Raw genomic sequence first — 25,923 nt, 5'->3', positions numbered from 1 at the left:
GCTCATGATAGTATGATACCCGGACAAACGACAGCTCTCATCATTTACTTGCATGCAAGATAATTCTCTCCACCACCAATAGCACCTGCAATTAAGTGTATTTCCTCGAGTTTTGGAGTACGCACAACGTTCACGATTCATGTCGTCCCATATGTTCAATCAAATGGCACTTCGACTTTCCTTACATTGCTAGCTCGCCAACACCGTGTGCAATCACATCCAAATCAAAATACAAGTGTACATGGCTCTCTCAACACCAACGTGCTACACGTCAAAAAGGCTACATACAAGCTACAACAATCAAATGGGAACGAATGCAAACTGCACACTATAGATACAAAATCAGAAAAGGTGAGGGAGAAAGGAAGAGTCCCCAGTTTAGCCAAAGGGCGAGGGCACAGGTCCAGGTCCACCAGCGAGGGCATCAGATCTCTTGATGCTCCCCATGCCACAGATGACGCATCCAGGTGCGGAGAGCGCTGAGAACTTGGCGCCACAAAGGTCGCACACGTCGTGGCCGATGGTCGAGAGCCGGCTGAGGGTCACAGAGCAGAACTGCGAGGGGTCCTCGAACGGGTCGATGGACTTGTTTGTCAGTCCTCTCTGGACACACATGTCGATTAGGCTCTTGAGCTCGTCCTGCTTCGTTGGGGGCGCTTTGGAGTAGAGAAGGTCCAGCATTTGCTTGGCATAGGCATAGTTTTGAACCTCCATGTTCCGCTTGATGGCAGTCCTGATGCAGTTGATCCTGTGCTTGGCTTGGATGGGCAGGGAAGCAAGGTGCCGAGATAGCCTGGCCATTTCCTCCTTAGCACTGAGAGCACCCGCGCCTTGAACCCTTTGCAGGCGAGCAATTTCCTGCAGAGAAATCAAAACTTAGCTAGAGCAACTGCAACCTTATACTGAGCACACATTAGAGGCACGTCCTATTAAGTCTCCACGCCAGATCAAAAACTAAATTACCTGTAGCAAAGCAACTGCAATCTTATACTGAGCACAAATAGTGGCCTGGGCTTTGATATCAGCTTCACGTGATTGGTCCTTTGCAAGGGCCAAAAATGCTTCATCCAAACAAGATAGTGCATCAGTAAGCTGATTCTGCTCAAGGTGAGCAAGAGCCATCTTGTAGCATTCTGCGGCAGGAGCACCCCGTGGTACCTGTAGCCATGGATGAGGGTGTCAGGGAAATAATCGCAAGCCATTAGATTTCTTTTCAGGAAAAACATAGTACCTGGCCAGGGCGCACGGCAGTAGGTGCTGGAGGACGAGCAGCTTGCTTTGCCGCTCCAGGCCCCTCCACCAGAGCGCTGAGATCAATTGGCTGTGAAGGAGCAGGAATGCCAGGTTGAATGTCTTGTGGCTGTGAAGGAAGTGTCTGGGGTTGTGAAGGAAGTGGCTGGCTCTGTGGAGGAACACCACCATCGGGCAGGCCAATATTGTCCATAGGAATGCCTGGTTGCTGAGGAAACTGGGACTGTTGCGGTGGTGCTTGTGGCGGCACCCCGCCATCTGGAAGGCCAACGTTAGCCATCATGTTTTGATTAGGTACTGGTCCTTGATTCATTCCAGGAGCAGGTTGAGCCATTCGTGACAGGACTATTCCAGGAGGGGGTAGTTGAGCCGCAAGTTGATGTGATGGAATAGTATTCTGGAAGAAGTCTTCAGGGATAGGTCCAGCCGTCACTCCCATGCCTGCAATAACAGGGCCAGTGGCACCAGAGGGTGCTTGTGGTTGAACTAAAGTATTTGTTCCAAACAAATCAATTGCAGCATTTGGCATTGCTGGAGAAACAGCTGCTGCTGGACCTCCTGGCTGCATAGGAGCCTGATTGAATTCTTGCGGTGTCCCTGATAATGATCTTGTCCTACTCAGTGGAGGACCCAAGCCTAGCTGCTTAGTGGCTTCTTTCAATTTGTTAACATCAACAGTAGATGCAGCCGGCTTATCACGTATCCTTATATGTATCTTTTTAGTCTTCGAGGTTGACTCATCTTCATCACTGCTCCCATCATCAACAACACCATATAAAGTCTTCTTAAACTCCTCAGCAGCTTTTGCCTGTTCATCGGCAGATGCAATTTGGACACCAAGCTGCCTGGCCAGAGTATCACCAACCGAATCACTGCCAGCAATTGCCTTATTTCTCTCTGCTGATTCGGAAGACACCGACTGTGTTCTCTCACTACTAGCTGCTGCTATAGCTTTAACCAAACTCTTTTCACTTACTTCCACTACATTACCACGGCCCTTCATCACACCCAGGTACACACCAATATGATCTGCAACAACAGACGGTATACCCGCGTCAGTTGTCCTCATGTAAGGCATGACTTCTCCTGCAAGCTCCCACTGAGGTATAGTCTTGACGTTAGTAGGTGTTTTGATCTCCCAGTTTCCACCTGCCCATTCCGGACCTTTAGGTACCATACTTTCAGCAGCAAAATTGGCAAAGACACCCTGTGTCCATCCAGTTGAACGAACTCTTAATATTCTCTCAAGGTATCGCCTCAGCTCTGAATCTGTAGCAGATTCTTCCAACTTTTGCGCAAGGCGTCGCAACGCGCTCGGATTCAGATGACATATAAATAAATCCAGCATGCTCTCATGATCTGCAATAACCTCAAACGTTTCTTTTGCACTGTCAAACTGACCATACCTGAAAATATGTATTGAATGTTATGCTATGATTCTTATGAGAGCATATCTCTTTTCAAAATCAGCATAGAAGAAAATTTAAGCAACAAAAATAAGACAGGCAACTCATACCAAGTGTAAAGAATTTAATGATATCAAAGAAAAGGAAAGGGAAACCAATGGTCCACAAAACAACAACATAGCCTTTTAGGCCCAAACAGGTTCGTCTAGGCCAGACATGGCCAACAAGAGTGTCACGACTGCATCTTCAGTCAGGAAAGACGAATCTAGTAAAAGCGTATTTCTCAGAATGGTGTAATTTTGTAATAGCTATGACATGTGGGCCCAGGTGGGAAGTGGGGTGAGTGTGGCCAGCATATAGGCTGTGCCGTATCGAGGGAGAGGACTATTCCGAATCTGAAAAATATAGACTCAGCTCTTGGGTGTCAGGGTTCATCGCCCTCCCCAGACCCTATCAAATTTGCGCTGCTCTTGTCGATTTCTCACGCTGCGATCTCGATCAGTAGCTACGGGTATCACAAAGAGCTAACAAAGAGGAAAAAAATATATGACAAGTGTAAAAAAGGCATTAATGTAGGAGAGAATAATGCCCTGTAATCCTCCAACCCTAGAAGGGTGGGTATATATAATACCTATACATGGGCCTCCAGATGGGCCTTTATACACATGGGCTCAATATACTCCAACAATTAATGTAAATTGTAATACCCCGGTCCCAAATATGGCTCAGTCCTACTTGCACATTAACTAAAACACATACTCGCACTAACCCCACTTACGCTTCCGTCCTCACTTCACATAAAAGGGTTAACCCGAGGGTTGGAATGCATTTAGCACTTGGGTTTATATGTTAGCGAATTTCACCCTTAACTATCAAGGTGGGATTATTCTCCAACACATGCCATATGCCACTCACATGGGACAATTGTGGGCTCAAATTCATCCTTGGCCTAACATGTCACAATTAGTAGTAGCAAGAAATATTATATTCAATAGACATCAATATACCAAACATATTGCTTTGTATTGAATAAACAAAAACTCTATACGACTTTGCTAATCCTTCTGACAACCAGATAGTTTGCTAGATGAGCACCTAGCACATCACAGAACATTTTACAAAATCAACTACTATGGATTATGGATCCTGTCTGGTGCAGGGCAACATGGGAATATCACAGAGTACAATTAGGAAAAAGTTCTGATTTCTGAAAGTTCTGTGTGCATTTTTAGTGCCTCTAATTCATTAAAAGTTTTGTTGGCACTCATTGTGAAAGTTCAAACTTTAGGGCATGTCTCAAGTCTAAAGTATTAAGATAGGTTTTCATAAGATGTAACCAAAAACAAAGATTAACTACCTTTAAATGCTTCAGATTGGATTGATTAAAAAATGATATACTGGACAAAAGTTGTGAACATTTGCAGTTTAGCCACACAATTGGAGACAGTATCTTAATTAAGATAAGGTAGAGATGCCAGCAAAACATACTTTATACATGCATATCCCAACTCTCGGAAGCGCTGGAACAGATGGGAAGTGGGAGGGCATTGAGGATAATCTCTGGAACGCAGGAACTCATCTTTCAAAATTGACAGAGCAGTAGAGAACCGAAGAGCTTTGATTGCATAATTGCAGCGCATAATCTAAAACAGTGAGGGAAGAAATATTAGCACAAGTGAAAGAGAAAATGCTGTCAATACAAGCATAGATTAAGCTCACTTGGGTAAACTGAGGTCCTGCTTGAGATAACGATACAGCAAGGTCTCCACAAACAGGAGGTCCTTTAGCTAATATGTCCAATGACCTTGGAGTAATGCGTAAACTATCGAACCTGCAAGAATGCGAACCAACAAATACAATGTAATCAGAATATGGAGATCCAACCAACAAAAAGTATGAGAAAGATTATGCTCACTAGAACAGTAACACAAATCATTAACAAACGCAACATACCTCTGCTAAAATTCAATAGGAGTAATTAACAACCATACTAAAAAGTGAACAATGGAATCCAGCAAATAAATAAATAAATACCTTGAGGTTATTTGGTACAGAACTTCTGAAAGATCAAGTTTTTGCTCAAAATGTTGCTGCATGGTAGCAAATCCAATAAGAAGAGGTTCAAGAAGCCCAACTAAACAGCTCCTTATTTCCACTCCCTTTTTCTGTCTTGGATTTATATCCGTTGGATTTACAAGCAGCAAACGGTCGTTCAATGCCCCAAGTAATACTGCAAATATAAAGGGCATATTGTTCTGTTCAGCAAACTGAGGAAGAAGAAAAAAAAAACAACAGATCGATAGCATGCTAACAGAAATGGAGGAATCACAAAGAATTTAGGTTGATCATATAAAAAAACTGTATGGTATGGATCTTACCTGAATGAGGAAAGCTAGTGGAGAGGATTGATCGGACTTTGTTGTCCCACCCAAGCATACTTATAGCAGTTGCACTTGAGAAGATAAGTGCTGGCCCAACCCACAACATTGATCGATAGTACAAAGTGGTTAAGCACTCAACAAAGTAATGTGGCAATTTACAACAGATAATAAATATGTTAGCACAGTTCTGTATAACAAGATAAGAAAAAAGAGAAGGGGGAGGTAGATGCAAGACTCATAAAAAAAGGATATTGATGGGAGACCCCGATCAAATTTAGTTGAGCTGCTTGACAATATGTCAAGATCTGCAGAAGCAATTAGTACCCTCTGAGTTGTCAATATTCCTACTACAGGACCTCTTAGAGTTGTTTGCCAATGGACCTGCATAGTGGACAAAATTAATTACAGTCAGTTGCAGATAAGTAACTAGCGGTACATGTGGTTTTGATGGTGAAACTAGAGTTGCAGCTACTCGCTTTACATGGATTCTAAAAGCCCAGATACTTTCTACAGCACATTTTTTAAGAAAAAAAAATGCCAGCACCTTTTAAATTTAAGATCTTTTACTTCATTAAAATAGTGCATAGAATGTGCGTCTAATTCAATGACAACTGCCCGCATGCAGTAAGGTTTAATGTAGTATCTACGGCCCACGGCTAGACTTTGTAAACGAATGGTTAAGTGCATGCCTCACGCAGTGTCCTGAATAAAGAAATTACCTCATCTAATAAACTGTAGTGCCTCATGCTAATAGCGTGTTTTAAGTGTAAGAATGTGTCCTTTTTATGTATACTTAGTTATTTGTAGCTCAACCCAAAGAAAGCATCTACAGCACACAAATGCGAGTGTGAAATAAAATACAAATTTAAGATCTGAAACATTCGTGTTGGTGTATATATGAGCCCATGTATAGAGGCTCATCTAGAGGCCCATGTATAGAAACTATATCCCACCCTTCTAGGGTTTGGAGAAATACAAGCCATTATTCTCATACATGGTATCAGCTAACTTCTCCTTCCTCTAGCCGCCGCCGCCATGGCTGGCCGGCCACCGGCGCCTCCTTCCCTTCCTCCCTTTGCTGCTGCTGTTCCTTATCCCGCCGCCGCCGCTGGCCCCATGGCCGGCCGGCCCCTCCCCTCCTCTTTCCCGAAAGGGTGCCGCGGGTGCCGCCACCGCGGGCGCCGCGGCCCACCTCGTGGCCGCCTCTCCTCCCCTGGCGCCAGCCGCTGCTCTGCTCCCCGCCCTGGCGCCGCCCGCCGCTCCTCTGGCGCTCTGGCAGCCCCTTGCTCCAGCAGCCGCCACCACCGTCTCTGGCGCCCCTGGCGCCGCCGGATCCGCCGCCCCCGGCGCTCCTCCGGCCGTGGACGCGGGGGGCGCGGGCGCGGCCTGCGCGTGGCCGCCCCAGGGCGCCACTGCCGCCCCTGCCGCCGGATCCGCGGCCCCCGGCACAGGCCCTACTGCCGCGGCCGCCGTCGGGCCGCCGCCGGTCCCTGCTCTGCCCGCCCTGGCCCCGATGGTTGTGGCCGCGGGCACCGGGGGAGCGGGCGCGGCCGTGGGCACGCCGCCTGGGCAGCCTGCGCCACTGCAGCCCACGCCCGGGCACGGCGCGGCCTCCCCTGCTCTCGGCGCCGCGCGGTCGTGGCCCGCGGGCACCGCCGGATCTGCTCCGGCCGCCGGCCCCTGCTCTGCTCTGGGCGCCTGGACGGGGGCTCGGTCGCCGCTGCCTGCCTCCACCGCTGCCGCCTTCGCTGCCGCAGCGGGGGGCGCCGGGGCCCCTCCTCCACCTCTTTTGCCGGCTGCCGTCGCAGCCCTGGGCGCGAGCGCGGCCCAAGACGCCGTTGCTGCAGCCCAGGGCGCGGGCGCCCCTGCCTCTGCGCCCGGCACTGCTGCCGCCTACGGATGGCCTGCGCACGGGATGCCCGCGCCCGCGGCGGCCCCGCCTGCGCCGCGCCCTGCGCTCCTGCACGCGCTCGCGGCGTCGCCCCTGCCCGCGCCCGCATGGCCTCCGTTCGGTATGCCCGTTCGCCGCCGCCACCTTCCGCGGGCAGCAGATCGCCGCCGACGCTGCTACGGCCGAAGCTGCTCTCGCCGCGGCCCTCCTGGCCGCCAAATCCGAGGCTTCGGCGGCTCAGGAGCGCATTCGTGCGACTGCCCTCGCTTGGGAGCGTATTCAGCCCGTCGTTCCCTTGACCGAGCACGGAGCTCTGTCCTCCCACCAGGCTCCGCCCTCTGGATCTGGACCCCGGACCGACCCCCTCCTTGGTGCTCCTCTCACCGGCCAGACCGGGGGTGGGGGAGGCCGCGAGCGTCGGCGGCGGGGGGGGGGGGGGGGTCGTGGTAGTGGTGCTGACAGCACTGTTGGCCCAAACATGGATCTTTTGGTGGAAAGCCCGGAGGTCAGCTTGACCAACGGGCCGCTTGATTGAATCAAGAAAACAAACTCAGTTGATTACAAGGGAGAGGGCTGCTGCTTATATAGGCAGAGCCTTCACCTACTCTCAACAACTTTAACACTTTAGCCAAAAGCACCTCGTGATCAACTTGAGGGCCAAGGCAACACACACTACAGAAATAAAAATGCAGGAAAATAAGATACAAGTGCTAGCTTGATGTGTCCAGGTTGGCGAACAGCTCACGACGGCCAGTCATGTGGTGAGTTGCGCCGGAGTCCAGGTACCACCCATCAAGCTTCTCGCCGTCACCGGTCTCGCTGTGCAGGAAAGCGTTCGCCTTGGGCTCGTTGATGGCGAGGGTGGTCGACTTGGCGAAGAAGGTCGAAGCTTGCCCCTTGCCGCCGTCCGCATCGAGCTCCGGGAGCCCACACGCGAGGAACAACGCGTGGTCTTCATCAACCTCCACCATGTTCGCCGCACCACCACGATCGCGACGAGGTTGGGGGCAATCGCGTGCCCAGTGGTTGGCACGATTGCAATTGAGGCAGAGATCGTAGCGATTCCGTCGCCGATCGCCTCCAGCTCCAGCCTTTTCCCCACCTCGATCCGCACCGCCGCCTTGATCGCCGCCCTTGGCCTTGTTCTTCTTGCCACCACGAGGGCAACGCCGGCGATCACCATCCCTCGACGACCCAGCGCCATCCTCCTTCTCGAAGGCCCGCCACTGCTCGGCGGTGTAGAGGAGCTTGCCGGCGGCAACCTCCGACTCCGGCACGCGCTCGCGGTCCTGGGCCGCCTTGAGTCGGCCGGTCACGTCCTCGATGGTGAGCTGCCCGAAGTCGAGCAGCGTCTCGATGGAGAGAACAAGCTGCTCGTACTTCTTGGGGACACACCGGAGAAATTTCTCCACAGCGCGCTCTTCGTCGAGGTCGGTGTCGCCGTTGATGGCCATCTGCTCCATCAGGTTTGTCAGGCGAAGAGCAAAGTCCTCAATTTGCTCACCGGGCTGAAAGGCGAGGCTTTCCCACTCGCCGCTGCAGCGTGGCGCAACGGACGCGCTCACCACCGAGACGCCTGGTGGCGATCGCCTCCCAGGCGAGCTTGGCCGTCGGCTTGTTGGCGAGGGCGGCGCCGAGATCTGCCGGCACCGCAGCGCACAAGGCCTCCAAGGCCCGGCGATCATCCTCGTAGACGACGACGCCGTAGGCGACGGCCTCCCAGAGTCCGCGCGCCTGGAGCTTCACCTTCATGAGAAGGCTCCACTCGTGGTAGTTGGCGCGGGTGAGGATGGGCCACCCGCCGCCGATGTCGCGGTAGACCTGCACCACCGGCGACCGACCACGTCGCCTGTGGCGCCGCTCTGGGGACGGGGATTGGTGTCGACGACGCTCCGGAGTGTGGAAGCGCTCCGACCCTTCGCCCGCCGGCTTGCCATCCTCGATCTCCTGGCGCAAGGCGGCGGCCGCGGCTACGGCAGCTTGAGCCGCCTCTGCCGCCTGGGCTGCTGCATGTGCTGCCTGCGCGGCCGCTGCTTCTGCGGCGGCAAGACGGGCCTCTCGTGCCTGGTCTTCACCGTGGCCGGATCCGGAGACGTCCTTGCCCTTCGCTGCTGCGGCTCATGATCAACTTGAGGGCCAAGGCAACACACACTGCAGAAATAAAAATGCAGGAAAATAAGATACAAGTGCTAGCTTAATCCTATCAAGCACTACTCCGGCTCCGGGTTGTGTTGGTGGAGGCCGTCGGGGCACTCCGGACCCGACGCCGGCTCCCACTCCTGCTCCTGCCCCTAGAGGTTCGCTCTGGCCATCCTTCAGCGCCCCATGGTCAGGGCGCATCCCACTGTAGCCGTTTCAGGGTCAGGGGGGCCCTCGTCCTCAGCCCCAGCCAGCGGCCATGTACACCGGTGCTGCTCCCCTGTTCGCGCTGTTCTGGACCCCGCCCGCTCAGCCCAGCCAGCAGCCGACCTGGCCTGGGGGTGGGACCAGGCCACACTGGCGCAGTCCTTCAGCGCCATGGGGCGGACACCGCCGGTCAGCACCGAGTGGATCGCCGACTCGGGTGCCTCTTTCCACACCACCCCTGATGCCGGTATCCTCTCTTCTGTCCGACCCCCACACCCCTCTTGTCCTTCTTCCATCATGGTTGGTGATGGGTCTTGCCTTCCTGTCACCGCCGTTGGTTCTGCTCCTGGTTCTTTTCGTCTTCCCAATGTCCTTATTTCTCCTCAGATGGTTCATAACCTTTTTTCCATTCGTCAGTTTACAGCTGACAACTCTTGTTCCATCGAGTTTGACTCTTCTGGCCTCACTGTAAAGGATTCGGCCTCCCGGCGTCCGCTCCTCCGGTGTGAGCACGGGGCCCCTTTACACCCTTCGCCTTCCGTATTCCGCTACACCACTCTCGCCTTCTTCGTCTGCCGCTTTTGCCGCGACGCCGTCTTCCACCACCTAGCACCGCCGTCTTGGTCACCCTGACCGCGACGTTCTAGCTCAGCTCAGTCGTAGTACCGATGTTCCTGGTACTAGGGCTTCTGCTGAGCACCTCTGCCATGCGTGCCAGCTTGGTCGTCATGTTCGGCTTCCTTTTTTCTCTTCTTTTTTGCATGCGACGCATGCCTTCGATCTTGTTCACTGTGACCTGTGGACCTCTCCTGTTCTCAGCCTCTGGCTACGGATACTATCTGGTGGTGGTCGATCATTTCTCACACTACTCTTGGACTTTCCCTTTGCGCGCCAAGTCTGAGACCTTCCCCACCCTCCTCCACTTCTTTGCCTGGGTGTCCACTCAGTTCGGCCTCACCATTAAGGCCGTCCAGTGTAACAATGGGCGTGAGTTCGACCATAGTTACAGGATTCGGGGTCGATGCCTCATTCCACGACTCGGGAACGCCGTTCCGATTCGAGGGTCGGTGTCCCATTCAAGGTTAGATCGCGTCCCGGTTTGAGAGGGGTCGTGCCCCATTACTAACAGATTTAATTGGGATAAGGAAGTTAAGGATAGTGGATCAGTGTGGTTTTTATTAAACAATGAGCTGAGTACGTGTAGCATGGTCTAAATGTACTTTTTTATACGTTTCTTATATGCTTGTGCATATTAGTTTCTTCATTAGTAGCACGTATATATAGTTTTTGTCTTTATAAAGACGTGTTGACCCGAAGATATCGACCCGGATGAATTAGGGCCGTGTTCCATATAATAATTTATCGTTCCATAGAGGTATACCCCCTTCGTACCACAATTTTATAAAGTGACGACCCTCGACCCCGTTCCTCGACCCGGTCGACCCAGGAACTTTGTGACTATGAGTTCGACAACTCCACCTCCCGTTCTTTCTTCCTCCCTCGGGGTGTTCAGCTGTGTATGTCTTATCCGTATACCTCTCCCCAGAATGGCAAGGCTGAGCGGATGATTCGCACGACGAACGACGTCGTGCGCACCCTTCTGATCCAGACCTCTCTGCCCCCGCGCTTCTGGGCCGAGGGTCTCCACACCGCCACCTACTATTTCCGACTGACCCGGTGGTTCAGCCACCTTTACCTGTCTGCCCTTTCCCTTCAGGTTTTCCCGGCACACCGGCACCGCTTCCGGTGATCCCTGTTGCGCCGCGCGCAGCACTGGTGCCCGCTGTCGCGCCACGCGCGGCCCCAGGACCTCCTGTCGTGCCGTGCGCGGCCCCGGGGTCTCCTGTTGTGCCACGCGCGGCCCCGGTGCCTCCTGCACCTGCGCGGTACGCTCAGCCGGTGCAGGTGTACCGGCGTCGGTCGGCGCCGCCTCCGCCGGTGCCGCCGCCGCCTCCGCCGACTCGCTCTCGAGTTGAGCCGGAGGTGTACCACCCGCCAGTCGTCCATCGGGATCCTCGGCATATCCATCCCATAGTGACTCGGCGGATGGCGTCTCAGGCCGCGACTCTCTCCGCCACCGAGGGGGAGCCGCGGGTCTCTCCGGTACCCTCCTCTGTCCGCGACGCCTTGGCGGATCCTCACTGGCGTCGCGCGATGGAAGAGGAGTACACGGCTCTTCTCACCAACCAGACGTGGGACCTCGTGCCGCGTCCGTCTGGTTGCAATGTGGTCACAGGCAAGTGGATCTGGACGCACAAGCGTCGGGCTGACGGCACACTGGAGCGCTGCAAGGCTCGCTGGGTTCTCCGGAGTTTCACCCAGCGGCCTAGTGTGGACTATGATGAGACCTTCAGTCCAGTGGCGAAGTCCGCTACGGTGCGCACGGTCCTCTCGCTTACGCTCTCGCTCTTGGCCTGTGCACCAGCTGGATGTGAAGAATGCGTTTCTTCACGGCACTCTGTCAGAGACTGTCTACTGCTCTGTACCAGCGGGATTTGTGGACTCGAGTCGTCCGGATATGGTCTGCCGGCTCAACAAGTCCCTCTATGGTCTGAAGCAGGCTCCTCGGGCTTGGTACTCTCGGTTCGCCACGTTCTTGCTGACTTTGGGGTTCACCGAAGCCAAGGGTGACACTTCTCTGTTCATCTACCGTCGTGGGGATGAGACTGACTACCTGCTGCTCTATGTTGATGATATTGTGCTCACCGCCTCCAGTCAGTAGTTGCTCGAGCGCGTCATCTCCTCTCTGCAGCAGGAGTTTGCTATGAAGGATCTTGGTCAGCTCCACCACTTCTTGGGCGTTACTGTTGAGACTCGCCCATCTGGCATGTTCCTTCACCAGCGGCAGTATGCCCTCGACATTCTGGAGCGGGCTGGGATGACTGATTGCAAGCCATGCTCCACTCCTGCCGATACTCGGGCGAAGCTGTCTGCTGATCTGGGTGATCTCGTGGCTGATCCTACTGCCTACCGGAGCCTCGCCGGTGCCTTGCAGTACCTCACCTTCACCCGGCCGGATCTCACCTATGCCGTTCAGCAGGTCTGTCTTCACATGCATGATCCCCGGGAGTCTCACCTTGCTGCACTGAAGCGTCTCCTCCGCTACGTCTGTGGCACTGCTGGCTTCGGTTTCGTACTTCACCGCTCTCCCACCTCTGAGCTGGTGGTCTACACCGACGCTGATTGGGCTGGCTGCCCGGACACTCGCCGCTCCACTTCCGGCTACGCCGTCTTCCTGGGCAGCAACCTTGTCTCCTGGTCGTCCAAGCGGCAGCCGGTTGTCTCCCGCTCCAGTGCTGAGGCGGAGTACCGGGCTGTCGCTAACGGCGTGCGGATGCGTCCTGGCTCCGACAGCTCTTGGCGGAGCTCCACAGCCCGCTCGCCAAGAGCACGCCCGTCTACTGCAACAACGCCAGCGCCGTGTACCTCTCCAACCCTGTTCAGCATCAGAGGACGAAGCACGTGGAGATCGACTTGCACTTCGTGCGCGACACAGTCGCCGTCGGCAATGTTCGGGTACTCCATGTCCCGACCACCTCCCAGTTTGCCGACATCTTCACCAAGGGACTACCCTCCTCGACCTTCTCGGAGTTTCGCTCCAGCCTCAACGTAGCAGGTGGCTAGTTGTGGTTGCGGGGGGTATTTTCCCTGTGTACTTTCTTCTTGTCCAGTCTTGAACACCGCTGCGCCGGTAGTTCAGACTGCGGGGGGGGGGGGTTGGTGTATATGTGAGCCCATGTATAGAGGCTCATCTAGAGGCCCATGTATAGGAACTATATCCCATCCTTCTAGGGTTTGGAGGAATACAAGCCATTATTCTCTCCTACAATTCGGAAATTGGTTGCCTCAGAAAATCAAGTTAGTTCATATTCACATAATAACAATAAAGCTAAATACTAAGGACTAACCACCTTTTGGTAAATGAATACAAAATTTGAGCCTGATCAAGCATTGTCATCAACTAATATTTAAAGCTCAGAAAGTACCTCAGGAGAGAATTAGCAAGGATAAAATACCTGAAGAACGGTCTCATTTGGTTTCAACTTGATAAACTTCTTCCCATCAGTTTTTGTTGTGATGGATAGCCCATTGTCTGTAGACAGCCTGTATCCCTGCAGGAGCTTCGCGAGTCCAATATGCTTTCCCGAAATCACATACAACAATGTTGATTCTACAGGACAAAACAAGTTGGTCACCTACTCTCCAGAGTTCCGTATAGATAAAATGTTCAAACAAGGCAACCCTACAATCCTTTAATTTTTTTTCTATAATGAAAAAGAGAGTTGGATATGATGAGAGGAAAGCAGTCCACTCAACGTACCTAGAGGAGAAGAAAATATGCGATCAACCTCTGATTCAAAAGTAAACTGCAGAGGACCTTGGCGTTCCGTTGAGTTAGCAGCATTATCAGCAAAAGTGTTTTCTTCAAGCACAGCAGCATTATTTTCAAGAGCTTCCTTTGTGGCCACTGCCTTGAGACTAAAGAGATTCAGGCTTGTTCTATCTTCCTCCAGAATAGCATACTGATTGTCATCCGGGCCCAAAAAGGCAGCATCACGACCTAAAAAAAAAGCAAAATAATGCAGTTGTGAGCAAGCCAGGTAGAAATATCTAAAGCATAGATAAGTAAGATGCATGTCAGAAAGACAGATACCTCTTATTGAACTTCCTTTGCTGTTTACTGTCTGAAGATCAGTCTGCTCCCAGTAAAGAACAACTTCATGCACAACTCCATTTGCACCACTTAATTCAAATACAACAAGAAATAGGTGCTGCTTTGGACTGTATGTCATATTCTTGGGATGGCATTCCATATTTGAGGGAATCTGAGAATGGGTTGCATTAGAGAAAAAATAAAAGGAAAACAAACAAGAAAATATTGTGCTAATGGACTGTCAATACCGTTGAGTAAAGCTTCTTATAGAGATTGTCAGCTCCAGTTGATAAGTTATGGGCCATTAGGTTAAATCCATCCAAATAGAAAGCCCTAACTGGATACTGAACAACACGGTTTTCCTTGTTGAAGAAATTCAGCTCCAGATGATATGGCTGGAGTTGCAAAAAATCATCTTGTTTAGAGAGTGTAAAGGGAGTATGTAAGTGAAAAGATAAGTTACTATGATAAGTACCTGACAAACAGGAACATCTCGCAAAAGGTTGCTAGAATCTGAAATTGTAACGAGAGGTAGGCGAGAGATTGGACCACTTTTAGCATGCCCTTCCATGAAATGCTGCACAGATCATGTATAAGAAACTAGAAATGGTCTACAAACACCATTATTGACTGTGCTGGTAGAATCAACGAATGGATAAGGACTGGACATGTAGGGCATAATATATTAGGAAAAATTGAAGGTTGAAATGGGACACAGATACTCAAAGTTTGTACTAGAATGTGGCATCATATGATCAAAGTATGAACAAGATTCTTTGGGAGGCCCCACTGCCAAACACTCCTAATTCATTTGTTTTCTGTAGCACTGAGACTGTGCAAAAAAAAATTTAGTCTTATTTTTTTATCTTGAACAACGCAGGAGATCTGTGTCTCATTTCATTAAGATAGAGAAGTACAAAAAGATGGGTTCAATAAATGTGTGGATGCTGTAACAGTTCAGGTTGAGCCACAAAAAGAAAAGTGGAAAATATACTTTTCAATCACTATTAACAGAACAGAAATTCCACGTACACTGTGAAGGAATGCCTTCCTCGCAACATCTGAAATAGTTAGCTGGCTCTGGCTGACAATAAGAAAACAAGTGAAATCAAGCCAGCAATCAATATGACAATCAATAAAGAATATATCTAAATAGTGAATCACCTAAAAATCAAGTTCATACAAATGGAAGGTTTCAATGATTTATGTAGGAAATACTTAATTTTTACCCCTTCAAGTGCTGCTCTTGAAGCTGTGCCTGAAGTTGATGCTCTGCTAATATTCCTGATGATCCCAGTGCTAAAAGTTTCTCTTTCAAAACAGCAGCTGTAGCACCAGAGCAAACCATAGTGTACTTAGGGGCTAGGGCATGTATGAACTACTCAAAATATCTAATTATTAGACATATAAAACCATTATGCTGCAGCAAGTCAGCCAAGGAATAAAATAAAATCAGATTAGTGTTGCATAAGAGTCTGATATTTTGTCCTGTATGAACCAAGGTTCCCATTTCCACGAGGGCCTCATTAAAGAAAACATGAGAATAACTGCAGGAAAAGGAAGGTACCAGTCGAGCCCCTAGCTCCCTGAAGAAGAGCAAACAGCTGCCTCCTCCCTTCCCTTGTATACGCAGCCTTGTTCTTTGCAGCTTCTGTCCCAGACATATCCTGCAAATCAAAGATGACAAGTGTTCCTAAAAATTTTGGCATTAAATACCAGAATTATTTGGGTTCATAGTTGATGTGGCCTAACCGCAAAAATTACAGCTGCCAAATTGAACTTGGGATGTACTGCCAAATTTTTTATCCGGGGTAATGGGTAAACTGCTTCTCCTCCTTGAAGAGTTAGTATCTTTGTGATATCCATTGTTTCAATAGCTGCACCATTAACAAAGAAAATGGTTGCAGAAAATCATTCTCAAGCAAAATACATATATGTAACTAAACCGTGTAAATGTAAAGGACAAAACGCAGCTTGAGAGGGAAAGAAGAAATAGCAAAGAAATTTATCAATTTCCTCAAAAGATGGGAAGAACAAAAACTAACCTGCACGCTCAAAGAAATGAGTTTCCATGGGTTGCCTGTTAGGGTTTATTATAACTCGTGTCTTCCAAACTTGAAGTGCTCCATCCTTTGTAATCGTCACAAGCAACCGCAGTGTAGGAAGCCAGGATACAGATGTGATAGGCTGGGAACCAGCCTGTGTACTAGGTAAATGTGAAAGATGAAAATCAGTTGGAAAATAGACAGATCTGTGGGTATGTCGGAACAAAGAGGAATCAGAGGATTTAAATCATAAAAAATAGAGACATGAACAACAGAAAGGTGCATGCAGATGATTGACTGGGACAAAAAAAGCATCATTAAAATATTTTTATATCCATTTTATGCCAAGGAACTGCAAGCACTATATCAGAACTTTTAAATTAAAATTCATGTGTGAAGATGCTTTAAATCAGATGTAGATGCAAATTTTATAATATGGGAGCAAAGGATCTCAGATAGTTTAAACAAGTCCTAGTGTGATCTAAGGAGTCGTAGGAAAATTGTTCTAGTTTCACTGGTGCTTTAAGCAACTCAATGTTTGACTTCACATATAATGAAAATTTCGTTATCACTGAGATCAAAGTAGCAACTTGTATTGGAAAGGGGAGGAACAATGGACCAATACAACTCTGTTTTTCCACTCTCAACAATATACTACAAGGATACTTACATGCCAATCATACTTGGCCTCTCAGTTGATACATCCCATGCCAGGAGAGTACCACCTCTATCACCAACAAATATCCACTCCAGGGTCGGATGAAACCCAAAAGCACCAGCTCCCATTAGCTTAATAGTACTGTCGACAGCAACTGAAAATTTGTGCAAATTAAGAAGCCAATACATGGATAATCATATTAAAATACATGAATATAGAGTACAGCATCCCATCTTACGTTGTAAGGTGTAGTGTACAGCATATGTCTGGATGTTGTAGGCACGTATCAAGCCTTCAGCGTAAGCTACATACTAAAATTGTAAGCTTGTATGTCAAATATGGGAAAAAGCAATACATGATAACATAGAATATTGCTGTGTCCAATTAACAACAAGAGGCAGGTAAAGATATGGTTATCTACCAATACAGGGAGGCGGGGATGGCAAGCCAGGTTAACAATAGGTTTTTTAAGATCGGTCTTTATTTTCGTAGGCGGTCTTCCTCCTTCAACAGTCCCTACAACTAGAAGAAACTAAAAGGTTGACACATGAAAGTGAAACACTAAAAAATATAAACAGATGGATGACCACTATAAGCCTCCTAAGCAAATAAACAAAAAAAGAACTGCAAAGCTAAGAGAATAACCTGTTACACTCATTCTTTTGTGGAAACCGAAGAAGACAATAGGCTCAAGCGGTGTCAATGCAAGATGTACTTCCGTATCTATTGAAACATGATCTGACTTTTTCTCAGGCGAGTGCAGCACAAGTGTCTGCTCCGTGGCGAAATCACAGGATCTGATTGTAGCATCCTGCAGAGCAACAGATACAGGAGAGGATTAATGGTAGCACAGGTTATTAATAAAAGGTGCAAAACTAACTGCCGATAGGCCATATTAGTGGATGAAGCCAAAACTTGCTAAAGAGTTATTATTCACTCTGCCATGGTAGATGACTAGATAAAAAGGGCTCAAGAATATCCCTATTAGCCTACTAACAGCAATGAAGCCTCATCACTTTTCTGACATTCTGTTCACAGTATCATAAGCATTTGCCTTGTTTTTGGAGTTAGTGACAGAAGGCAATTCACAGTTGTAGAGATAAATGAAATTTAATTTTTCAGAGAAAATAAAGGAAAAAAAAAGTGAAGTGTTGAGGCAGACCTCAAGAATAGCAATAACAACATGACTAGTGGTAGGGCTATATGCCATACGAACAACACGAGCACCAAGGTCAATCGAAGCTATCTTGCTTCCCGTCAGAGCATCGAATTCTGCAAAAAAACAGGAAAATTAAGACAACTCAGAAGATATGTGTGCATCATACAGAAACCAAACAGCAACTAAAGCACTCCATTGAATTCTTCAACAAACTTCAGCAGTAAATATGTGTTAACAGTATTTAACACTGCCATTTTTGGTAAGAATAGACAGTCTGGTTATCAAAAAGCAGGAACCAAATAATTTCCCCAACAAGAGAGTATAAAGATGAAATGAACCAATGCACTAATGGTTGTAGCATCCAAATTTTCACGGTTGACAAGACCAACTTATTCTGATAATATCATGATTTTAAGCATCCTAAGCAAAGAATTTGCCAGTTATCCACAGATAATTGTCACTTGCCACATGTTAGAGCAACTGAATTATAAAGCCAAGGGAGATGTGAGTCTAGACCCTCATGCTGTTAAATGGTACTTCATACCAACCCCATGTGTTCTAACTTCCGAAATCATCACCGAGAGCACACATCAAGCTATGAAACTGCTCTATAAACTAACCAAACTACTATTGCAGGTCCTGGTACCCCATTAGACGGGAACATTACTCAGAGCGAAGCAATTGTCTTAAAATGGGATCCTACAGAGGTGATCATAAGCTCCGTCCAAACCTATAGTTGAATCACTGGAGATCCGACTCCCTGATACCAACTCCCTCTACTTCCATCAGCCGAGCGAACCCGATTGATGTGTCCCCTCACCTCAGATCACAACCTGTACAACCCACGCGCGGCACGAGGACCCCCTTGGAGCGCCCACCCAAGTACCTACGACGAGGCTACATCGACCGAGCAGTCCGAGCGGCGTAAGAGGGAACTCACCGACGACGTGGGTGCCGATGGCGACGGCGACGATGGCCTGGGAGGCGCGGAAGGCGGCGGCGTGCGGCTGCATCGGGCGGGCCGAAGCGCCGCGGCGGCCGCCGGAGTGGCGCAGGTCCAGGTGCTGCACCGTCGTCCACTCCATCGGAGCGCCGGATCTGGTCTGCTCCGGCATCAGGGGCTTGCGTGGCTACCACCCTGAGCCGAATTTGCCTGGCCGGAGCCCCCCACCCCTGCGTCCGGCCGGCCGCGTCCGGCTGTCAGCAGCTCGATCCTGCTGCGGAGCAAGCTGCTCCGCTAGCGATCTGTGTTCTGGAGGAGCAGAAGGATTTGGGGAGTCGATGGGATCTGGGGGTGGAAGAGAGACAGTACCGACCGGAAATGGTCTGGAAATATACAAATTTCTGTTTGAGCCGTCGGATCAGGTATCAGTGGCCTGGATGGCTGGATCATTTCCTACCAGCACGTTTCGCAAAACCTCCTTGGAAACAGAATGTTTCTATCGTGTGCAAAAACACTTCAATGGCTGTGTGTTTAGATCCTTGTGTTATTTAGGCCATGTTTAGATCCAAAATCCCAAAATTTAAAAAAAATTGTAAATCGTTTGCATTGTGTATTAAATATAGTCAAAAAATAAATCGCATTTCACAAATAGACTGTAAATCGCGAGACGAATCTAATGAGCCTAATTAGGTCGTCATTGAACAGTAAATTGCTACAGTAAATTTACAGTAACCATATGCTAATGATAGATTAATTAGGCTCATTAGATTCGTCTCGTAGTTTACAGACGAGATCTATAATTAGTTTTGTGATTAGCCTACATTTAATACTTCAAATGTTGAAAGATTTCCTTCCAAAAATCCAAAATAAAGGAACTAAATAGACCCTTAGTAACACACCCCAAATATCTCCAAATAACACTTGAGAGCTAAACATGTGTTTTATTTGGCACTAACGCACCCTAAAACTCTAACCCCTCCAAGAGATGATTATTGTGTTACTTCTAGTGGCCCCATTGAAAAAAGATAGAGTATTGGTTCCTTAAATGCTAAATAACACTATGATCCAAACTAGTAAGTTTCCTTAAATGCTAAATAGTGAGTGTTATTTCTTTGGAGGCTTATTTAGAGGGGTTAAAAACTAACACTAACACTAGGATCCAAACACGGCCTATATGGTATATCCTTCTAGCCCAGCCGCTTTATTAAAATGTAAGGCGATTTGGTTTTCTCCTAATTCAAGCTTTTCTTTTTGACCAAAACTATTGAAGATATACATAACATCTAGAACATCTATAGTTTCATTTACATCCATCATGAACTATGCATTTGTAATACATTCATTAGATATTATAATGTTAACGTATTTTCTATAAATTTTGTCAGAATCAAAAAAAGTTTAACTAAGGCTATTGCCGGTGCAAGATTTTATTGTTCGATTTCATAGAGTGCCATGCCATCTAAGTACATTTGAGTTCGCGAATGAAACAAGATCCCCAATACAAAGTTTCATTTCATGATTTTGTAGAGTAGCCATAGCATTTGAGTGTGAGACATGTAATTGGCCGCAATTGCATGAATGAAATTCTATAGCCCCTAATGCAAGTTTAAGTAAGTTTCATAGTTTAGAAACAGTGTATACACAGTTTATCCTAATGAAACTCAGTTCCTCTCTTTCTTCATAATTACATTGTCATATCATCACCAACTGCTGACGTGGCACTGTATTTAATATGCATAAAACCTCTATGAAATTTACATTGGGATTAGCCTAATAACAAAAGATTTGGGGCCTCCTCATGAGTCGTGGCCCCACGCGGGGCCCGAGCACTGTTCATGCGGGTCCCACATACTATTCACGTGGGACCCATGTACTATTCAGGCGGGACCCACGTACTATTCAGGCGGGACCCACGTGGGCCCACGTACTATTCAGGCGGGCCCCACATGGGGCCACGTACTATTCAGGCGGGGCCCACGTGGGGCCATGATTCTATTAAGTTAGTCTTTTTATCTTAAAAAAATATTTTTCTTATACTAAAGGGCCAAGATTTGGGGCCTCCTCATGAGTTGTGGCCCACGTGGGACCCGAGCACTGTTCATGCAGGTCCCACATACTATTCACATGGGGCCCACGTACTATTCAGGCGGGACCCACGTGGACCCATGTACTCTTCAGGCGGGACCCACATGGGGCCCATGATTCTATTAAGTTAGTCTCTTTATCTTAAAAAAATATTTTTCTTCCGTTATTTGACAATACAAAATATATTTAACTACTTCCTACATACAAAAATAATAACTAAATTTTGTATACTACATTTACATGTGGTAGTTATACTACTTCTTGGGTTTTGATTTCCCTCCGTAAATCCACAAAATATAATTAAAATGTTCATTCATTTCTAATCTTGCTTTTTTTTCCTACTAAAGTAATTAAACTATACCTACTGACACACAAAAAATTCCTAAGAAAAAATTACCTGTACCTATATACTACAATGCTTGAGATTAGCGCGCTCTCAGACACAAAACTACTATGCCGCTTTACTGTAATTTTTAGATCTAACTCAATACATCGATACGACGTTGCTTCGAATATAGTAACGGATAATATCTTTCTATTAATATTTTAGGTCCGTGTTTTTGGTATAGGCGCGCGTAGCGCGCCAACCTGACTAGTTTATCCTAATGAAACTCAGTTCCTCTCTTTCTTCATAATTACATTGTCATATCATCACCAACTGCTGACGTGGCACTGTATTTAATATGCATAAAACCTCTATGAAATTTACATTGGGATTAGCCTAATAACAAAACTAAAATAACTTACATTTTAAAATCAAAGGAGTATGTCATTGATACACAGGATGCTCGGGTGGCACCTATTGCTACGAGTCTACGTCATCACCTAAGTTTGTTGTTAATATCTGTACATGCTTAAAGTCAATCGGTTCCTTGTTTTCTATGAAGACAAGTGTGTAAAGACCACTAGAATGAATTAATCCTTTGTCATTTGGAGTCTGCAAAAGTTTATCAGAGCTTTGGTACAACCTGATGAGAGCTGCTACTACTCTAATTACATGACAACATTGACCTCATACGCCCGAATATATTACACGATACATCACCCTACTTTTCTGATATCTAGTGCCTTGTTTAACTCCAATTTCTCTGTGTCTCTCACCCTATCTGCCATCCACATGCCATGAAACGAGAAATTGCTGGACATACAGTTCTCTCTATTGTCTGCTTCCAGTTGCAGCCAGAGTTCAATGCATAGAAGAGACAACAAACGCTCTGTCGTTTGGCTTGTCAGCCAACCAGTCAGCAGTACTGTTCTCTCATACTAAATCAGCATCAGCCACCAGCTACCAGCCAGTCAGCAGTACAGTTCTCTCATAACAAATCAGCACCAGCCACAGCCAAGCGAACACAACGAAAGTCACTGGCACAGCTCTAGTCAACGATTGAACCTTCTCCTTCCTACCCTCTGTACAATGTGCACTCCAATATCTGAGTTTCCTAAATGTTAGTAAGCTGTCATCATAGAGCAAAATGGTTTATCCTTTTCTTTGTCATATGAAGTTGTTCTTGTGTATCCCTATCACAAAACGGTTAGAAAACTACGTGCCTCGGAAAATGAGATATATTATGAACATAGCATAAGCAATCACGGCCGCGCAAAGAGCTGAACTGGACAACAGGCCTTCCGTTTCTGAAGAGAAGAAATCGAACAACATGTAGCTATTTATTACGATTGGTACGGATGCAGCTGTCCAGGAAGCAATCTACATCAATATGCTAAGGTTAGTTTACAATGCTGTATAAATATAATGATTTGGCAAAGCTAAAATAACTAAGAGACAAAAGTATTCATGATTCATGGATAAGTTTCTAAAAGCAGGCTTCCTAAAAAGAGAGCTGCTCCCTTTGTTCCAAAATGCAAGGTTCAAATTCAATGGCAACACCTCAATCTTTAGTTTAGCACACATTTTGCCAAGAAAATATCCAAAACATTCATATAGAAAGCTCTTGAATCAGGATCCCGCTAAGAAATAAAAATGAAGCTTTAGTTAAGCTTGGTGAGCTAAGCTCCAGCAGTTCAAATAGCTTAGTTCAGTTCAGCAAAACTTTGATTACCAAGTTTAAATTCACATCCTTGAATGAGTTGAGCTTATGTTACATCTCTAAAACTCGTTGAAAAACGAAGAAAAGCATGTGATACACAACGGGAATATCATTGGTTGTTACTTACTTTTGTTCTTGGACCGATCTTGAAAGGTCCCATGACTTCCTCCTTAGAAACCAATGTTACCAGTGGGATCAGTGAGAATGGGATTTGGATTGATTGGAGCACATTGAGCCATTCATTGAGAACATCCAGTGCAGAATCAGATGTGTTGAAGTATAGAGCAACAATTATAGTTGGCACGATCGCAAAGCTTCTAGTGATCAATGCCCGGATCCATTTTTTCACCCGCCAATTCAGAAGCCCACCCATTATAAACTGTCCAGCATAAGTTCCAGTTATGGTACTACTTGTTCCAGCAGCTAATAGCCCGACACCCCAAATATAGAGGACAGGGAAAAAATCACCCCCAAACTTCTCATGTAAATATTTCCCAGCATTCTCAAGACCAATATTATCTGCTTCTTTGGTACCATAAAACCCTTTTGCAAAAACTGTTGTGACAAATAAATTTATCATGAAGGGCACTACCAATGCCATGGTGGATTCAATGGAATAGTACCTCAACGCTTCACGGACTTCATATTCATTTTCCGGGTCAATTTTTCTTGATTGCACAAGAGCAGAATGAAGGAACACATTATGGGGTGTGATAACACTTCCAACAAGACCAACAGCTTGTTTTATTGTTCTTGAGTTCAGCTTTGGGACCAGAATGCCTGTAGCACATAAATTACACTGTGATTGGCTGGAGAACATAATATCAGACAGGTGAAACACATGATCGAAGGTTAAGCAGACAACAGAACAGCATTGGTCATATGGTAGAGGCACTTGACACACAGATACCCACGAGGGTTCAGATCATATTGGGCAATGTAACATCTTTTTAAATTTTTTTTTGAAAGGAGAAAACTCTGCTTTTCTTGAAAGCAAGTAACATCTTTTTTATTGGGATCTCCTTCGCCATATTTCGAGAAAGAAGACAAGCAGCAATAGATACTCACCAATGATTAGGTCTTTCCCTCTGGGCTTGGTTTCTATAAACATCCATGCAAAGGAGCACGCCATTGTTGTAACTAAAACTGCAAACAAAGCTTCCAACTTTCTCACCCCATAGTTCTCGAGGGAAAGAAAAATAAAGCTGATGGAAAATAAATTTCGGTTAGTGGGATACAACCTTCCTACTATTCAAACAATAAGGACAACAAAATCAATGCTTACATGCCATGATATTGAAGAGCAATTTTACAAGTTCAAATAAAATCAAATCAAATCAAACTTGCACTCAATATTATTCATATGCTACTGTATGGCTCACAAGTACACTCTAGTAGTAGGTTGGGACTCTGTTCAGATGGTGGAACATAAAGGAAGAAATTCTAGATTCGATTCAGTATGATAGACAGATAATATCATGTAGTTGTGCTGCACCTGAAGTTTTTTCCCCCATTATGCCACATAGCAATACTGCTCCAGCATTTACCGAAAGCTTTGTTGGAGTGTGAGCAACAAATCTTAAACGTTCGACCAGCTGACAGGCAGCAAAGTGACGAAGGTATTCACCACATTTGACGTATTCAACAAGACATACTACTGGGCTAATCACCTGCATTGTTTAACGAAGACGCATATGCTTCAACTCTAGTATGAATTGGAGAATTATCTGCTAACCTCCCTAAGAAACTTTAATGCACGACAAACCAATTTAAAATTTCGTCCACTTTTCACACCAGACGGGGCGATATCTTATTGCAAATTAGCAACGGGTCAATCCGTCAATTACTAGGCACGATACTCTGATTTATGGAAACAAGTTGAGATCTAGCACCAAAATCACAATACATATCATTGTTTTTGCGAAATGCCTACGTAGATTTGTAACATTTCCACAACCCGAGAAGAGGCTAGCAAAGAAGCTTACCAATCCAATGCGGTGATGACAACGCCGGCCCAAATCGGCAACAAGCCGTGGCTGAGGATCTTGATGGCAATGGCGCTCCCGATGACCTCCTGGATGTCGGCGCTGATGAGGGCGACCTCGGCCATGAGCCAGAGCGCGCGGCGCGCCCAGTCCGGGTACTCGTCGCGGCAGAGCTCGGCGAGGTGCCTCCCCGTGGCCACCCCGAGGCGCGCGGCGAGCAGCTGCACGAGCAGCCCCATGGCCGTGGACCAGAGGAGCAGCCAGAGCAGGGAGCCGCCGGCCGTGGCGCCGGCCTGGAGGTCGCCCTCGATGTTCCCGGGGTCCACGAAGGCGATGCTCATCAGGTACCCGGGGCCCGTGAAGAGCCAGAGCTTGCGCCAGGAGAAGGGCGGCGCGCGGCCCCCCGAGGCGTAGAAGAGGCGCTCCTCGTCGGGGTCGCCGGAGACGGAGACGACGACCTTCTCGGCCGGCTCGAACGCGCGCTCCTCGAAGCCCTCGTCATCGTCGGAGATGGCGGAGACGAACGACGAGGGGCGGAGGAGGGCGCGAACCTCGGCGCCGGAGGCGGGGGGCGAGCCCTCGGCGGGCTCTCCGTCGGCTGCGTTGTCGGCGGCCATCGGGTCGGAGTTCGCCGGATGCGCGACTGACGGCGGGCCCGCGTGGCTCGTGGCCGTGGCGCGAACCATCAAGTGCCGAGCCGACCCCCCCGTTTGCCGCGTGGTTTTGGGGTCGTATCCTATGTTTAGAGCCTGGTTGAGTGTTCTGCTACCCGCTCTTAAGACTACGTGAAGAATGCTAAAAATGAGAGGACGCCAGCTTAGAAACGCTGTGGACTTGCATAGATGTAGGAAAAGTTCTTGTATTGGCAGAAGAAAAAAAAAAGCAGTCTCCTTCCCTTCTATGCTAGAATTCTCTAAGCTATGGGCATGATTGTTTTATGTTAGGCCCTTAAAAAAACTTAAAAGTTGATTTTGGATTTGGAAAAAAATGCATGATTACTTGAATTGAATGCCTAGTGCAGAGGCCATTATTGATGTGAACTATGGACAAATGAGCTGCCCTCATTTTCAATAG

At 47.7% G+C, this 25,923-nt stretch overlaps 2 protein-coding genes across 2 annotated transcripts; both read right to left on the bottom strand.

Annotated features, from left to right (window-relative positions):
* Positions 1 to 79: 79 nt before the first annotated feature.
* Positions 80 to 19,091, bottom strand: LOC120687975. Its single transcript, XM_039970091.1, has 24 exons — positions 18,732 to 19,091; positions 17,795 to 17,904; positions 17,278 to 17,443; positions 17,054 to 17,154; positions 16,871 to 16,943; positions 16,645 to 16,786; positions 15,975 to 16,135; positions 15,682 to 15,806; positions 15,497 to 15,596; positions 15,159 to 15,255; positions 14,962 to 15,013; positions 14,405 to 14,506; positions 14,178 to 14,324; positions 13,930 to 14,101; positions 13,597 to 13,836; positions 13,292 to 13,446; positions 5,291 to 5,419; positions 5,036 to 5,153; positions 4,692 to 4,887; positions 4,377 to 4,488; positions 4,146 to 4,300; positions 1,232 to 2,657; positions 964 to 1,158; positions 80 to 858 (listed from the first exon to the last, which is right to left on the bottom strand). The coding sequence occupies exons 1-24, from the start codon at positions 18,904 to 18,906 to the stop codon at positions 379 to 381; spliced, it is 4,929 nt and encodes a 1,642-aa protein (XP_039826025.1). The 5' UTR covers positions 18,907 to 19,091; the 3' UTR covers positions 80 to 378.
* Positions 19,092 to 21,715: 2,624 nt separating this feature from the next.
* Positions 21,716 to 25,558, bottom strand: LOC120692857 (metal transporter Nramp6-like). The gene is made up of 4 exons (XM_039976253.1): positions 24,850 to 25,558; positions 23,933 to 24,069; positions 22,992 to 23,644; positions 21,716 to 22,524 (listed from the first exon to the last, which is right to left on the bottom strand). Exons 1-4 carry the CDS (start codon positions 25,533 to 25,535, stop codon positions 22,360 to 22,362), a joined length of 1,641 nt encoding a protein of 546 aa, XP_039832187.1. The 5' UTR covers positions 25,536 to 25,558; the 3' UTR covers positions 21,716 to 22,359.
* Between the last annotated feature and the right edge of the window lie 365 nt (positions 25,559 to 25,923).

The sequence above is a fragment of the Panicum virgatum genome, chromosome 9N, assembly GCF_016808335.1.
Source record: "Panicum virgatum strain AP13 chromosome 9N, P.virgatum_v5, whole genome shotgun sequence".
Classification (NCBI taxonomy): domain Eukaryota; kingdom Viridiplantae; phylum Streptophyta; class Magnoliopsida; order Poales; family Poaceae; genus Panicum; species Panicum virgatum.
The sequence above is the reverse complement of the archived record's forward strand: the minus strand, read 5'-3'. Positions and strand labels throughout refer to the sequence as shown.

Bases quoted from the DNA above. Each gene is read 5' to 3' on its own strand.
- LOC120687975 (XM_039970091.1), bottom strand. From the start codon at position 18,906: ATGCCGGAGCAGACCAGATCCGGCGCTCCGATGGAGTGGACGACGGTG. The intron at 16,944-17,053 runs GTAGATAACCAT...TTACAATTTTAG, and splicing joins ATCCCCGCCTCCCTGTATTG to TATGTAGCTTACGCTGAAGG. The intron at 2,658-4,145 runs GTATGTTTTGCT...ACATATTTTCAG, and splicing joins TTGGGATATGCATGTATAAA to GTATGGTCAGTTTGACAGTG.
- LOC120692857 (XM_039976253.1), bottom strand. From the start codon at position 25,535: ATGGTTCGCGCCACGGCCACGAGCCACGCGGGCCCGCCGTCAGTCGCG. The intron at 23,645-23,932 runs GTGAGTATCTAT...TATGTGCTACAG, and splicing joins AGGGAAAGACCTAATCATTG to GCATTCTGGTCCCAAAGCTG. The intron at 22,525-22,991 runs GTAAGTAACAAC...ATATTGATGTAG, and splicing joins AGATCGGTCCAAGAACAAAA to ATTGCTTCCTGGACAGCTGC.